This window comes from Betta splendens, chromosome 21, assembly GCF_900634795.4.
Source record: "Betta splendens chromosome 21, fBetSpl5.4, whole genome shotgun sequence".
NCBI classification, from domain to species: domain Eukaryota; kingdom Metazoa; phylum Chordata; class Actinopteri; order Anabantiformes; family Osphronemidae; genus Betta; species Betta splendens.
This window is the reverse complement of record NC_040899.1, coordinates 231,348-247,111: the sequence shown is the minus strand read 5'-3', so window position 1 is coordinate 247,111 and position 15,764 is coordinate 231,348. Positions and strand designations below refer to the sequence as shown.

Here is a 15,764-nt window from a genome sequence, read left to right as displayed (position 1 = left end):
AGAATTTTGTTGGCGAGTCCTGGGTCTTCCTCGGGGCCTCCTACCGGTGGGACATGCCCGGAACACCTTCCCCAGGGAGGCGTCCAGGAGGCATCTGAACCAGATGCCCGAGCCACCTCAACTGGCTCCTCTTAATGTGGAGGAGCAGCGACTCTACTCCGAGCTCCTCCCAGGTGACTGAGCTCCTCACCTTATCTCTAAGGGAGCGCCCAGCCACCCTGCGGAAGAAGCTAATTTCAGTCGCTTGTATCCGTGACTTTGCCCTTTTGGTCATGATCCAAAGCTCATGACCATAGGTGAGGGTAGGAACGTAGATTGACGGGTAAATTGAGAGCTTTGCCTTTTGGCTCAGCTCCCTCTTCACCACGACGGACCGATACACCGACCGCATTACCGCAGCCGCTGCACCGATTCGTCTGTCAAACTCACGCTCCTTCCTTCCCTCACTCGTGAACAAGACCCCAAGATACTTAAACTCCTCCACTTGGGGCAGGAACTCTCCTCCAACCTGGAGAGAGCAAACCACCTTTTTCCGGTCGAGAACCATGGCCTCAGATTTGGAGGAACTGATTCTCATCCCAGCCGCTTCACACTCGACTCTACTCCGAGCTCCTCCCAGGTGACTGAGCTCCTCACCTTATCTCTAAGGGAGCGCCCAGCCACCCTGCGGAAGAAGCTAATTTCAGTCGCTTGTATCCGTGACTTTGCCCTTTTGGTCATGATCCAAAGCTCATGACCATAGGTGAGGGTAGGAACGTAGATTGACGGGTAAATTGAGAGCTTTGCCTTTTGGCTCAGCTCCCTCTTCACCACGACGGACCGATACACCGACCGCATTACCGCAGCCGCTGCACCGATTCGTCTGTCAAACTCACGCTCCTTCCTTCCCTCACTCGTGAACAAGACCCCAAGATACTTAAACTCCTCCTGGGGCAGGAACTCTCCTCCAACCTGGAGAGAGCAAACCACCTTTTTCCGGTCGAGAACCATGGCCTCAGATTTGGAGGAACTGATTCTCATCCCAGCCGCTTCACACTCGGCTTCATCAGGCCAGGACCTCCAGCGTGCGCTGGTGCGGTTTGCAGCTAACAGGACAACTGCTTATTGGGGCTTCGTACCCCAATTTCCGGTTGGGGAGATGGTGAAACCTACCCATTTGCTACTAGTTGCTTCGCCGGTTTCTCCGTTCTCATTCACCGCACATTCTTTGCATGTAGCCCCTCTGACTAGGGTTACTTGAGTAGTAGCATTCCAACAGAGACTGGGCTACTGTCACCTGACACAGACCTTGTTAGACCGGGCGACGTCTGAGCCGGTAGCTCATGTGGTTCATTGTCTCTCATGATATGAGGTAGGCGGTAGCTTGAAGGGTCTTGCCCACACTGAATGCCTATTCGCCCTAACGGGGATTCGAACCGGGAACCCCCCGCATGCAAGTCCTGTGACTTTACCGATTGAGCTATCCAGCGAGCTATATATATATGTAAATGTATATATGTGTATATATATATATATATATACACACATACATACATACATACATACATACATACATACACACACACACACACACACACACACACACACACACACACACACACACACACACACACACACACACACATACATATATATGTATGTGTATATCTGTATATACATGTATGTATGTGTATATCTGTATATACATGTATGTATGTGTATATATATATACATGTATGTATGTGTGTGTATATATATATATATATATATATATATATATATATATATATATAGACATACATACATACACACATACACACAGCTCCACACTATATATTACTTATACACTCCTATTGAAAAAGCAAAACTGTCCATCACAATATCAGCCTAATACAGGCTATTTGCTTGAACTGCCAGACAGAGGACACAGAAAAAAAAGACACTGTGATTTTACTGAAAGTGAAGCCTTGAGACTCAAAACCTTCTGAGATTAAATGTTCAATCTGAACATGTTTGTCTTTCATTTGGGTTCCTCTTCCTGCTGGTGAATGTGTTTTCATCTAAAACAAGCTGTCTGGATTTGGACGCACACTGACAGATAACTGTGCAGTCACTCACATGGCCACGCCGAAGAATTCGTGTTTGGCTGTGGAGACAACCACGTCGGCCTGACACAGCACTCCAAGGTAATCTTCTTTACTGGACAGGAAACCCCAGTTCAGGATGTGGGGGTCCAGCAGATGTCTGGCCTCAGAGAAGATCTCTACAGGATAACAAGGGACAAATAGAACCAAGCACGTGAAACTGGGCCAGCTCTCTGACATTATTACAAGTATATAAGTAACAAAATATGACATGTTCTCCAACAAAGTGTTGAGTTGCGGAAGAAAACCTGAGGTGAAACTAATCAATACCCTAACCCTGTTAACTAAATCAAAGGCCTAATGTGATTGCTTCATAAAACTAATCAGCCGATGAAGCTGGATTTACTGTTGCTGTTTATGCTGCAGTAAAACTTTATGCCTCAATATCTTAGAGTGTGTTCCTCACACTAAAACATACACAGACTCTCATTATAGCATCATCAGCTGATGATACATGGTGTGTTTTAACAATTAGAAACTCTGATCTCTCATCCTCACATGCTCACTGCTTTCCTCCAGACAAAAATAAAACTGCAGAAACAGGGAGAATCGGAAGGGTCACAAGCAAGTCGAACAACTAAAGACAGCGTAGTTCTAAAACTCAAAGTCAGACATCGGGTCAGCGCAGACCAGTGGTGGCCAATCTGAATACTCCCAGTTTTACTGTACATACTTTAAAAGAGATGACACATCCTCTATGTAGGATCCTCTATGGGCAAACACTTTAGAAACAGAGTGGAGCATCTGTCGTCACATACAATCTTTGGTCTTGACAGGGTTAGAGGTCATCAGTGAAGCTGAACCACATTGTGTGTCTATGTTGTACCTGGGACATCAGTAAACGTCTCTCCCAGCACAGACAGCTTAAAATCCAGTTGTTTCTCCTTCAGTCGGAGAAGAGTGCTGAAGAACAGATCCGGGTTTTTGTCGTGTTCCCTTTAAAACAAACAAAGGCTTTTGAAACGTGCAGTTTGCTCTGAAAGACACACATGATGAAAATTATGTCGTCTTTTTGGTCTTTGGATTGAGTGGGTCAGTTGATATTTAACTAGTAGTACTTTTTTATTATTTTAGAAGCTTATATTTATTAATCAACAACAATGTAAAACTCAAAACGTAGTGGGATGTTCATGAACGGCTTATTAAGCTCTATGTCTCCCTCTGGACCCAGAGATTATTCTGGGTGAAGAGCCATTTCTGGCTGGATGATGAGCTTCTTGTGTCCAATCAGACAACTCCGATGGAGGAAACAGATATGAGGATCATTTTCCTAGAAACTGGAGCTGATCAGAAAGAAACAAACAGAACCACAGTTTGTTCGACTGAATTAATTTGTACTGGTAAAGCCCAATACCTCTGACCTGTTGCATGCTGACTTATCCTCCTCCTCAAGGAGGTTCTGTGAGCATGCTCAGTGCCAAGCAGAGTTCATCAATATCCATGATGAGCAAACTGTGATGGTCTCATTCAAAGACGACTGATTAAATATTCTGCTTTATTTTGAACCCAAGAGGTCCGTTTTAAAATTCAAATATTATTTACAGCGATTTACAATGTGAGGCTGAAGCCAAAAACTGAACCAGAGCTAATTAAGATAGGCAAAGGAGTCTTAATGCAGCTGATTCTTTCTCCTTCTCCTGTAGATGTAAAGTAGTCCATGAGGCGGAACCTTGTGAAGCCTGGCTCCTCTAGACATGACTTACTGTAAAAGCCCAGCAGCAGTAGTTCTGTGTTTCATGGCATTTCTGACAGCAGCTGACTGAAGTGGAGCCTCGGTTTCCACCACCTGCTGTTTATATTTTTTTTTTCCTGGTACAGTCATCTGGAGGTAAACTACCAACAAAAAGCTCCCCCACCCTCCCCAACTGCTGCAGCTTCTTCACCTGACACAGCTGTTGACCCCCCCCCCTCCCCTGGAAAGCAACAGGAATAAGACAGAGCTGTAATCTGAGGATCCAGGCCATGCACAGATTAAACTGGAAAACAGATGAAGCTTCAGAGATTAACAGAACCTCTCAGAGGAGAAGCGTTGGTCTCGTCACCGCTGTAATCTGAGGCTGCTTTGCTCAGTTCATAGCAGATTACATGACGGCTGTTGCTTTTGTTACTGATACAAGAGAAAAGGCGCGCGTGCGCGCACACACACACACACACACACACACACACACACACACACACACACACACACACACACACACACACACACACACACACACACACACACACACACACACACACACACACACACACACACACACACACACACCCTTGTTTTACGGTTCCCATCTTGTGTGCTTCTGACAGCTAGTGTGTAACATACCACCTGTGAGGCCAGACAATATGCAAAGGTTTCAGCAGGGCTTCAGTGGCTTCTTCCATACTAGGATTCTGGGTAGTTGTGGGTTCAGGTGTGGACTGATATGGAAGCTCCACAGACCTGTCAGGGACATGGAAACTTTAATTAGCTCCTGTGTTCTTTTTAGTCCTTTTTTTTAGTCATTTAGTCAACGGTTGAGATTTCAGAGTGAGAATAATTGAGAGTGTCAATATATTTAAATCTATGTTCCTTATTTCCTTTTGTTTAGAAATTTGTTGTTGTTATTGTTTTATCATATGTATGTAATGTAAATATAAGTCAGTAAGGTAAAGGAAGACTAGATATTTACCCTACAGGCTGGAGCTCCGTCTGTCTGCGGGCCACTTTGTATTTGGGCAGCAGCCTGAAAACACATCAAGCAAAAGCAGCCAGTGAATACTGAATCATTTTAAATCAGGACACAAATACATCATCAGAATGAAGAGGTTTCAAGATTTTGACAGTCAACAACAAGCCTTGTGGCTAAAGCGAACAGCAATTAATAAGCTACAGGAAAACTGGAGAAGACTTCCTGTCTCATGTACTGCTTGGTTGTGGTCCTTGTGAACACCGTCGCCAAGGGAAAGACACTGTAGACTCTGTACTATCATTACATACATGTTTTCAGATACACAAAAGGTTTCCTCCTGATCTTTCAGCACAAATGTAGAAAATGAAACATGAATGATTGAAACGTAAACATTTAGACACGTAAACACAAGAAGATTTAATTCAATTTAGTTTATAACAATTCACAACATTTATGACCAGAACACAAGGTAGAGGCCAACAATTCTACCTGTTCAGGATTAAGATGACTGATCTCTGTGTGGCTACATTAGAACAAGGACTTCCACCTCCACATGTGCTTCTAGGAACATGTTGATGTGACTTGGCGCAATCATTCACCACCCAGTTAGGACAGGCCATATTGGTAAAGGGACCAGAGAGAAACTAGGGTGCCAAACCAACACACAGACTAACGGGGAGAGTGTGTTTTCGGTTACTGTATCCTTTACATTCCAGGTAACTCTAAATAAAGCAGGCTGACACTAAACATGCAGTAATACTGAGGACATTATATTAACTAAGAGTTTTCTAAAAGTTGACATTCAACTCACTCAGCTGTGGAACTTCAGGCAAAACTGGATTCAATAATCCATTTTAGAAATTAGATGTCTGACTGGCAGCAATAAAAACATGTGGAGGGAGGGGTCAATTATGTAATTGATAAGTCAACTGTAATCTGTGTGATGACCTCACCGCTGAGGCTGATTAAAGATGAAGGTCAGAAATCATGTACTTTATTGGCAACAAAGAGTCTGAAGCTGCAGCAACTCACATCACACGACAATATTGCTTTAGGCAGAAATAGAAATTACTAGAAGCTGAAGCCCTGCTGCTTTAATATCAGGTTTCTTCTGCTTCCCCCGAGAGACCAGCATCTTTACACATAGAATCTGTTAGCCTCACTAGCCCAGCAGCTTCCGGAAATTTCCCATAGCAAGTAAAGGTAGCACACCTTTGAATATCTGTGTGTAGAGACAAAGTTGCCCAGAATATGTTAGAACCAACATACTATTGGCTGAAGTGTGACTTCTATAGAGAACTTGTATGTGCGTCTTAAGAACATGCACAAACAATGTTTACCTGTTTCTCTTCAGCTTTTATTTATTTCATTAATGTCAATATGAATCCAGACACTGCTGTGACAACATGGAATGGGAGCGTAACCACTAGGGAACAGGGACACACTCACTGGTTCCATCACTGTCTCCAGTTAAACACAAAGGTCAGGGCTTAGAGCAGAGGGTTAAACCTGGTGCTTTTCTAACTCTTTTCTAACTGCTTTATCCAACTCCCGCAGCTACAATCAACCAGGACTGTTTGACAACCCCGGTCTTGTATGTGTGACTGACTCCAAATCAGTCACAGGAAAAAATTTCTATCATTTTTGATATTGAGTATTTGTAACCTGATTTATGAGTCTCTAGCTCTGAGCCCCAAGGCCTCGAAAGAAATCTATTGAGTTGACGGTTTTGGTCTTGTTAGCACAAAGCTGTGGATCAGACCGAGGGCGGTTCACAGCAATCTACTCAAGAAGCCTAAGCAGGTCATTAAAGCACATTAAGATCCACATTAGTCATTCTGGGATGAGCTCCAGTCAGCTGATGGTCAGACAACCTGAGGCGCATCCTGACCAAGATGCAGCATTCAATCTAAAAGGCTTCATGGCTTCTCTTTCTCTGGTTGTTTTAGACACAATGAGAAATTATGTGACGTTTATATGGAGAAATGTTTTCAAGGAAACTGGCCCTGATACAGTAAAAGCAGAGTTCAATTCTCACTTCACCTGGCGTTCCCCAGTGTTCAGTGCATTCTAGCTTGACCCCTGGTGGGCCGCAGGCAGCTGACTGAGGTTAAACCTTCAGTCACCATCTGCAGTGTGATTACAGCCGACTGATGAAGCAGGAAGCTCCTCTCCTAATCACACCCTCAACATGTTTAATCTGCACAGATGAGAACAGCTGCTGACCACCTTCTTTCTGCTCCGACCTCCACCCGTTTGCTGAGGACTGCAGGGTGGCGGGGGCTGAGGCTGGGCTTGGCTAAAGATGGATTCGTAAGCCACAGTCGACCACAATTGGCTCCATATGCATGTTTGAAGTAACTCGATGAAGAGAAGAAATTTAAGTTCAAACCAGAGTTACTCATTCACTCTTAACCCTTCTGACACATTAAAACATGACCAAAAAATTTAACAATTAAAACCGTTGACAAAGTCTCCCCAAATGTTGCCATATCCCAATGTACGTTATTTATTCACATTTGAGATTTGGGGTTTTGGTAGATTTCTACACCGAATTTTAATTTTAGATGCAAAAATAATTGATGACATTTAAAATAAATAGAATTGAATTTGGGCACATTACCTGTCAGAAAGTTGCTTATGAGACATAAAGGATTAATGTGCCACATGCGGTGGACTCTCCATTTATTAGATGTTCTCCTGTGTTTGAATGAGGTTGTGAAGCTAGTCCACCTGGACTTGTAGGCCTGTCCTAACTAAAGACTGGCCTCACACCACACAACCTTGCGAAAATGTACAGTACAACAATTCACATGCTCATCAGTCTAATCTGGACGAAGGACTCTGATGCTTTCCTAACCACAACCCTAATCCTAATTACAAATGTGATTTAATCCTAAACCAGGCCTTTGAAACTCTGCTATCCAAAGGAAGGAAGTATCGAAAGACAGACCTTACTTCAAAGTATTTTCATCTAAAACAAACCAGGTCTAGATTTTGGTCTTTCAGTCTGATTCCAACAAAAAAAGACTAAATCCAAAATAAAGAAACCAGCAGCAACAAAACAGGCCCATCCTAATTCCATGATACAAAGAGAGACCCTTGTCATTTTGCAAAAATAAACAAAACCAGAATGGAGTCTGGTGGGGTAGGAACCAGAAAGAAGCACATCAATCATTATCAAACATCTTTATATAATATTTTGATCAAACACCTGAGCCAGTTAAACCCCTACAACAAACTCAACAGAATAAAGAAGAAAAGCCTGGAGTTCTCTAAAATCAGACACCTGCTGATCATGTGGGGTCCACATGCTTTGATTCCACTCAAACAATACCCAGAGAAAAGCTGGCATCTTGCCGCTGAGTTGTGATGGATGTGCTGCCTTTGTGTCTCTCTGCAGGTTGCTGCTACCTTGGGTCAATCACTATTAAATTAGAAAAATCGAGCACTCAAAGGTTGATTGATAGATGGATCCCACGAATACACTGACCATAAACAGGCCAATGAACGTGCCAAGAAGGTCTCAAGGCTTTTAGACACCCCAAGCCCACATTCCAGGCCATTCCCCAGGAAGGGTGGGCCGAGTCCAAGTCCATGTGTCCAAGCAGTCCAGGAGTGACCGGTCAGGATCCTGGGCTGGACCACACCTTCTCCCGTGCCTCTGGCTATCGTTTCTTCAGGCCGTGCCTCTGGCTATCGTTTCTTCAGGCCATGCCTCTGGCTATCGTTTCTTCAGGCCGTGCCTCTGGCTATCGTTTCTTCAGGCCGTGCCTCTAACTATTGTTGATTCATGCCTTCTGGTATATTTTGTTTAGTTTTGAAGGATTGTTTTGTGTTGTTTGTGTTTGGATAAAACAAACTGTTTCATTTACCCATGGCTCGCTCTGACTATGTCTAAATGGACCCCCAAGGACTCCAGCCGCTATCTTGGGTGGCGGATCATAACAGCGACCTTGATTGCACTCATCCATTCAGCCTAATGCCCATATGGGACAGTACCTTTCTACTTAATGTTAATGTTGTGACAAAAAATCTTCTTTCCTGATCCCAATAAACAGTCTCCCCATCTCTCCTGGAGCCTGTGGTTCAGTTTATAGGTTTATAGGCTGCACGCAGTGTAACAAGTAATCCTTGTTAGACTGCCAGATATAAAAGCAGCAGCTCTGACTTAAACTAAAAAGGCACCAGATGGAGTTTGTCTGGAACAGAGTCCAGGACTGAGATGAATCAGGTGTTTATCCCCACACTGATGTCATGATATCTTACTGTACACCTTCAGAGAATAAAACCTCTTACAACCTGAATTGTCTGAACAGTAGACCTGGAGCAAATAAATTTGGTATAACAGACCAGCTGAGGATAATCTGATTACTTCACAGTTGCCAGTTTAACAGGATTGATGAAACTTCAGAGTAGCATGGTCTTCCTCCTAACTACAACTCAACTCAAACTGATTAAACTGACCTGCTGACATCAGGGAATTGGACCGGGTAGTTCAAGACCACACACTTAGGACGAATTAGCTGGTCCAAGTCTCTAGGTCGGTGGTCCGGGATCTTCTTCATGAAGGAGGAGATGGAGGACAGGAAGGAATCCATGTTGAAGCATGAGTTAAACGCCACCACATCTGACACCAGACTGGAACACAAACAATCAGACTATGATTTCTTAATTGCACTACATGTGATTCGCTTTGTGTTTTTGTCCTCATCTACAGGATTTATCAGACTCAGAGCATTGTGTCTCCAGTCTTCAGTTGTTGGTCCTCTCCACTGTTTTGAATTCAAAATGAATGTAGAAATAAAACTGAATCAAGCTAAAAGCAGCAATTTTAGAGCTGAGGGTGTGAGGGTCTGGCTACAGGGCTGGTTCCACGCTTGTGTGTCCAAAGAATTTATCACCAGTCAATTCACATAGAAACTGGCCTTTACACCAGCATTAAACATTAATAAAAAACAGAACCAAGCTTTGGATTCATGTCGGATTCAGCTTGAAGTTCATATTGAAAAGAACCTGGGGTGTTTTTGCTCCATCACTCACATCAGTGATCTGGTTCAGCTCCAATCAAACGTCTTATAGATGCTACCATAACAACATTAGCCCAGATAGGGAGACTGCCACCGATTGACATGCTGCCCAGCAGATCAACAACAATCAGTTTTCTGTTGAACGACTGATTAATGACAACATCAGCCACTTCGATTACACACGTAATTAACCAATCATGTCAGCCCAGCTCGTTAACCAATCACAGGCAGCCTGACAGGCTCATTAAGACAAATGGTTCCAGCTCAATGAGGCAACAAACAGTGAGTAGATAGTACTTAACGTGAATATTAAAAACTATCTGGCTGAGTGTACTGAAGTTTGAGCTTGGTTCAATGGGAGAACACGCATTGTGATCCAACACTTAAAATCCCTCATCGAGTCTGCAGCTTGGTTCTGATATAGTCCAGCCTACTGCACATGATCTCTAATCAGAACCGGCACACAGCTGCACCAAGAGTGCCACGTCTACAGCATACAGTAGTTTCCGCGGTAATGCTACTGTCCACACAATACAAAGTAAAAGAAAAAACTCTGGTGTTTACCATGAGAGGACCTGGTTGTATCCGTACTGGAAGTCCCTGTCCTGGTCTTTGCGAACTGGATAAAGCAGCTGGTTCTCATGGAAGTACAGAACCTTTTTTAAATGAGCCAGATCTGGTCTGAGAGCTACCAGCTCACACAGATTAAGGACTGAGCTGCTGAACAGGACTCTGCAGAGATAAGCACACACAGACAGACATGTGGTTAACAAACGACTCAAGACATAGACTCCAAATCTTTTGAGCAGGACTAAGAACTGAAACCCATACAGGTACTGAAGTTGTGCTTCAGCGATGTTCAGTGAACCGTTCACACTCTGGCTCCTGATCAAGCCTTGGGCCCCAAGTTAAAAGGTCTAAAACGTCCCACTAGGCTGGTGAAGAAAACTCCAGGATTCAACAGAACATGAAACAGTGAATTGTGTTCGTTCATGTTGCCTTATTTAAAATCAAACCTGACAATGAGTCAGCACCCACATACGGAAACATCACAAGCAGCAGAGAATTCAAACCTTTTCGGATCATGAGTCAGTGTTCAGGCCTGAGTCAATTACACCAGGAATCATATGGTACCTATACTGCTCCTTACTTCACCCTCAGGTCTGGGTTACAATCAGAGCTCAGACTCAGATACACCAAGCTAATAGTTTATGGGCTCCTGGACAAACATCCATTAAACTACTTCTGAAGATTTTAGCTAGTGAACATTAAACCACACACTGGATCTTGGGTAATGAGGTCAGGTGAAAAGTGTGTTGCCCACTCAGTTGTCAGATGTTTCAAAGACTACAATGCTCCCATTTACTGGAAACAGCCATGTCTGGCTCCAGTGTTCTGTGAAGGACGTCTTACCTGTACGATGGGCAGGTAGGGATGGTCTGGCTGAAGTACAGCGCCGCTGTTCTTGCTCTCCAGTGCCATTTCTTAGCAGGGAGGGTGAAGACTGAACAACCATCAACGTTAGCTTTCAGCAAGTCGATCAGCTGTTTGTGCGAACCTCCGTAAAAGGGCTCCAGCAGCAGGACTGTGGGACACTGGAGACAGGAGATGGTCCGATTACTTAGTATTTGGGCTCACCCTAGATGGTGTTATTGTAATAATAACTAAGAAAATAACAATAAACAGATTAGCTGCAACAGGAAATGGGGCCATACCTGCACTGAACTTAACAGTGGGTGACAAAACATGAAAAACGTTATAACTACAGAGATAGTTAAGGACAGTAAAGTGGTGAGATTATAACACATTTTCAAGTCAGAAAAGCGAAATGTTTTCTTCTGATGCTGATTGTAAACTCACCAGTCTCAGTTTCAGTGTTAGAAACATGACCTCCTGGTTCTTTCCTCACAGAACACTGAACAAAATACCTACAGCAACAGCAATGTCACAGTCATCTACTGAACCCTGGGAACTGCCAAACTCATGCTGACTCTTTTCATAGAAAAGAAAAATGAAAGCCTTATGGCCAAGCTGAGCAGCCTCGGTATTTGTTATTATAACATTTGTTACAATGGCTCAACAAAATTGGTCCTCTGCATTTAACCCACTGCCTGGGGGAGCACTGGGTGGCCATGTAAGGTGTATGGTTTGCGAAGCATCTTACTCAAGGAGCCCTGGTGGGCTTCAACCTGGGACGTTGTGCTTCCTAATGCTTTACCTACTTAGCTACAGTACCAAGCCACTAATGTAATATTTACAGTTAAGTGATAGATTCTCTGCTTCACGCTTTCACCTTGACTGATGGTTTTCTCAGGTCAACTTTGCAGGAATGCTGTCATGTTGACCCTCAGTAAAGGTCAAAGTGAGTGAGGCTGCACACTGCCTGAATTCTAATTTATTAAATGACTTTAGTTTGTCCAGCAGTGAATAAAAAGCAGTGACATGTAACATGCAGCATCCTGGTGGAGGCAACATTGTGTTGAGCATCTCAGTCAGAAGATTATAAATTATTGTTGACACAAGTTAAGAAAAGAATAAGAAAACCTTAAATAGTCCCACAACGGGGAAATTTCGTCAACTTTGCAGTAATAAACCACAGAACAGTAGTAATATCCAACTGTTTGTAGCACAATGCGTCCTGATAGAAAAGCTCCCAGGCCATTATTATGTGATGTGAGAGCTTTATATAGCAGTCAGGAGGAAGTGGACAACTTTCTGTCCTTCCACTGAATCCTCTCTCAGTGATTTCCAGTCTGTCCTCCATTTAGCTGGCCACAATGGGAGCTAATGTAGCAGCAGCAGCACTCAGAGTTTGCCCACAGACTGCTTAATCAGTCAATATCTGCTCCCTGCAGCTCTGTAATGCCACTCAGATTTGGAGAAGGAAATGAGCTGCTGCTGGAAGACAGATACTCGTCTGCTGGTTGAGCAGAGGTTAAATGCAAATGTGCCAAAAATAAGAATCTGATTGCAAACGCCTGAATAATGTCTTCCATTGTGCTAAAATAGTGCAATCTACTTTATGAATGCTGTCAAAATAATCTGAAAAATGAAAATGTGAGTGTGTCAGAGCGAGGACAAGGATGAAGATAGTCAGATTAACTCTGGTTTCCTGAAACAGAAAATGACAGGGTCTGAAACTTTAATATGATATTGTGTGACACAAACATTAAACATTTTACATTCATGCTAAAGTCTGGGACAATGTCTATCTGACTCTGACCAGGCTTACAATTTAAAGCTCATGGTTAGAGATGGTTTACGGAACTCTTTTACTTGTGTATATATATTATATATATATATATATATATTTTTTTTTTTTTTTTTTTTTGATTTCCTTTTGGTCTGTGAGAGCAAGTGGGTCAGTAAAATAAGCAACAAATCAAATATTTAAAATTTATCAAGATTGCACAACAGTCAAATGTTACAATAAAGTCAACAAGGAAAGATTTTGGAACAAGACAAACCAAGAAGACATCAACTAACCAGACAAAAATAAAGACTTTACAATAGAAGATGAAGTTATGATGAGGAGCTACTATTAAACATATCAATAAAAAGTATTTATAAAATAAATTTAATAATCTAAAAAAAGCTTAATCCAGGAAAAAAGAACCAAAGTAGACACTGTGGGTAAACAAAGCATTTTACTTTACTTTGTAAAAGTCTACAAGTGTGATAAGTCAGGAAATGGGGCAAAAATAAATTACTATAAAAAAATAAAATGGTGAAAGAAATAAAAACAAGACAATAACAGTGGAATGTGAAAACTTGGATCCTGCAATAAAGTCTATACCTCTGCTCAGCTTGGCCATCCTGTGTGTTTGATGCTGACAGGAAGTTTATTAGTAAATCTGAAATGGATTGAACAGATCATTACACCTTAAACAGTCCTCATAAACCGCACTGGGGGATTCCAGCTTTGCAAACGCATCACACCTAGACACCTTTCCTCGCCCACTGCTGCAAACATGGAAGGCTGCTGACTCACATGAAACGAACGGCTAATGTCATCAATTTCCCCCGTCAGGGAATCCCCCCATGCATCCAACTGATAAAGGGTTAAGAAGTCATCTGAGACACCAACAGAGACTGACTCAGCCAGGTCTGTGGGGCTGGAAACTAAAGTCTGTCAGTGGAATCACATTGGAAATGTTTTTTGCTTCTTCATGATCAATGTGTGGGCGCTGCAGAAACTCATCTGACATGACTGGATGATGTCATCCATCTAGCTACCAAGTCACTGATCTTGAACCATCAAGTCAAGCCTCAGGTTAAAGCTGCACTTTCAAAGCAGGATGACAGTTAGGTATATACTGATAAGAATATCATCATATGTTGTTTGATTTCTACCCGCTGAAATATGGGAGGAACACCTCTGTGTGTTTGATGTCACAGCTCCCATCCCGCAAATGAAATGAAGGTTGGGTTCACTAAAGCTTTCCTCGAAGTCCTTAGCAGTCGGTACTGTATGGGATTTTTATTGGGACTAAGGGGGTCATATATTATTCAAATATACACCATTCTGATGAATGTGGCAACAAAATGTGGAATGGGATATTTTCATGTTGAATCTCAAGCTTAGCATTTGACAGTATGAGTTTAGGCTTGGTGAACGTCATATTGGGCCAAACAAGTCTGAAATGTCTATAAAACTGACAGAATATTGTATAGAACTGAGAAAAAAATATTTGTGTTATCAATAGCTGAATTTTTCATATTGTGTATTTCAATATAAAACACCAGTGATTATATAAATTATTTTCTGAATATAAAAATCTTTCAGCTTCTCTTATTCATAAGAGACAACTGCTGCAGAGGAGAGAGAACATTATATTCACATGTGCAGCATCAGTGCCCAAGACTTAACAACACAACTATTAACTAGCGCTGTCCACATTGATTGTTGTGCCACATTTCAAGCAGTGCAGCAAAGCCGTGTGCCATGTGTACATGTGTAAGTACCACTTATCTTAAACACACGTTCATCGTAATGTCGTAAAGGTTAACCTAAAGGATTCATTCGATTTTTTTAAAGGGACCTGCTCCCTGCACTGCTAGGATCAATGAAGTTTATATTATAATTATTATTACTAAAACTATAATTACACCAGTGCCTGCTAGCCCTGCTAGCTACTTCAGCTACGTTTATACCTCCCGGTAGAAAAACACCCCTTCGACTCCCCAGTCGTTGCCGTAACAACCTCTCCAACGTGGACAAGGTGCTCGGTGTCTCCACCGGAGAACAAACGCGAACATAAATCAGCTCACAGAAAATTTCTTGGATCCCGCAGAGACTCACCTCTGACTGCATTAGTCCGGCGCCAACGATAGCAGACGTTGCCATGCGTCATGACGTCATTTTATGCGTCAATCTTCTCTTCCTGAGCAGAAAATGGAAAAATTAAAATGACACACGTTGGTTTATCTATAGCAAAACAAAATTATTATGACGATAAAGCATACTGCATTTAATGGATAAAGGTTTATCTAAACTATACAATATGAACTAAATGAACTTATATGAACAGACCAGAAGCATTCATTTGAAAAAAAGTGTAATTTTCCACAATATTCATTGCTTCTCAGTAAGCAATAGAAAAGCCTTTATTGGCTGTTACAACAATCAAACAGTTCCAATAATTGCTGACTAGGTTTTTACAGATCTCCACTGGTATTTTTTTTTTCATTCATCTTTAGTGATGAGTTCCAACCCTTGCAGGTTCCTAAATAATAGGGAAGCAGTCATTTTTTCCACAATGATGCTTCTTGTACATGTTTTCTTGTAAGGCTAAATAATTTCTAATTTAAAAAAAAAACACCTTTTGTGGTTGAATAAAAATTTTTGCCAGCGGCTGGAGAAAAGCATAATTTAGGCACCCAATAAAGCTGACTTTGACTTTGTTAGAATGTAAAATATCAGCCTTACCCCTATACTGTAAATC

The 15,764-nt window shown here is 42.2% G+C and overlaps 1 protein-coding gene across 5 annotated transcripts in view; it reads right to left on the bottom strand.

Moving 5' to 3' along the window:
- gtdc1 (glycosyltransferase-like domain containing 1) overlaps window positions 1–15,217 on the bottom strand; it is a 45,521-nt gene extending 30,304 nt beyond the window's left edge. For 3 of the 5 annotated variants that reach the window (XM_041068792.1, XM_055504831.1, XM_055504832.1), the window contains exons 1-8: window positions 15,122–15,217; window positions 11,233–11,414; window positions 10,384–10,551; window positions 9,257–9,430; window positions 4,790–4,843; window positions 4,444–4,560; window positions 2,950–3,059; window positions 2,098–2,242 (exon numbers count right to left, since the gene is read on the bottom strand). In XM_041068792.1, the coding sequence (XP_040924726.1) occupies window positions 2,098–2,242; window positions 2,950–3,059; window positions 4,444–4,560; window positions 4,790–4,843; window positions 9,257–9,430; window positions 10,384–10,551; window positions 11,233–11,414; window positions 15,122–15,166 (995 nt within the window). In that variant the 5' untranslated portion in view covers window positions 15,167–15,217. The remainder of the gene's footprint in view (window positions 1–2,097; window positions 2,243–2,949; window positions 3,060–4,443; window positions 4,561–4,789; window positions 4,844–9,256; window positions 9,431–10,383; window positions 10,552–11,232; window positions 11,415–15,121) is intronic. The other 2 variants (XM_029137456.2, XM_041068791.1) reach the window with 2 other exon arrangements.
- Between the last annotated feature and the right edge of the window lie 547 nt (window positions 15,218–15,764).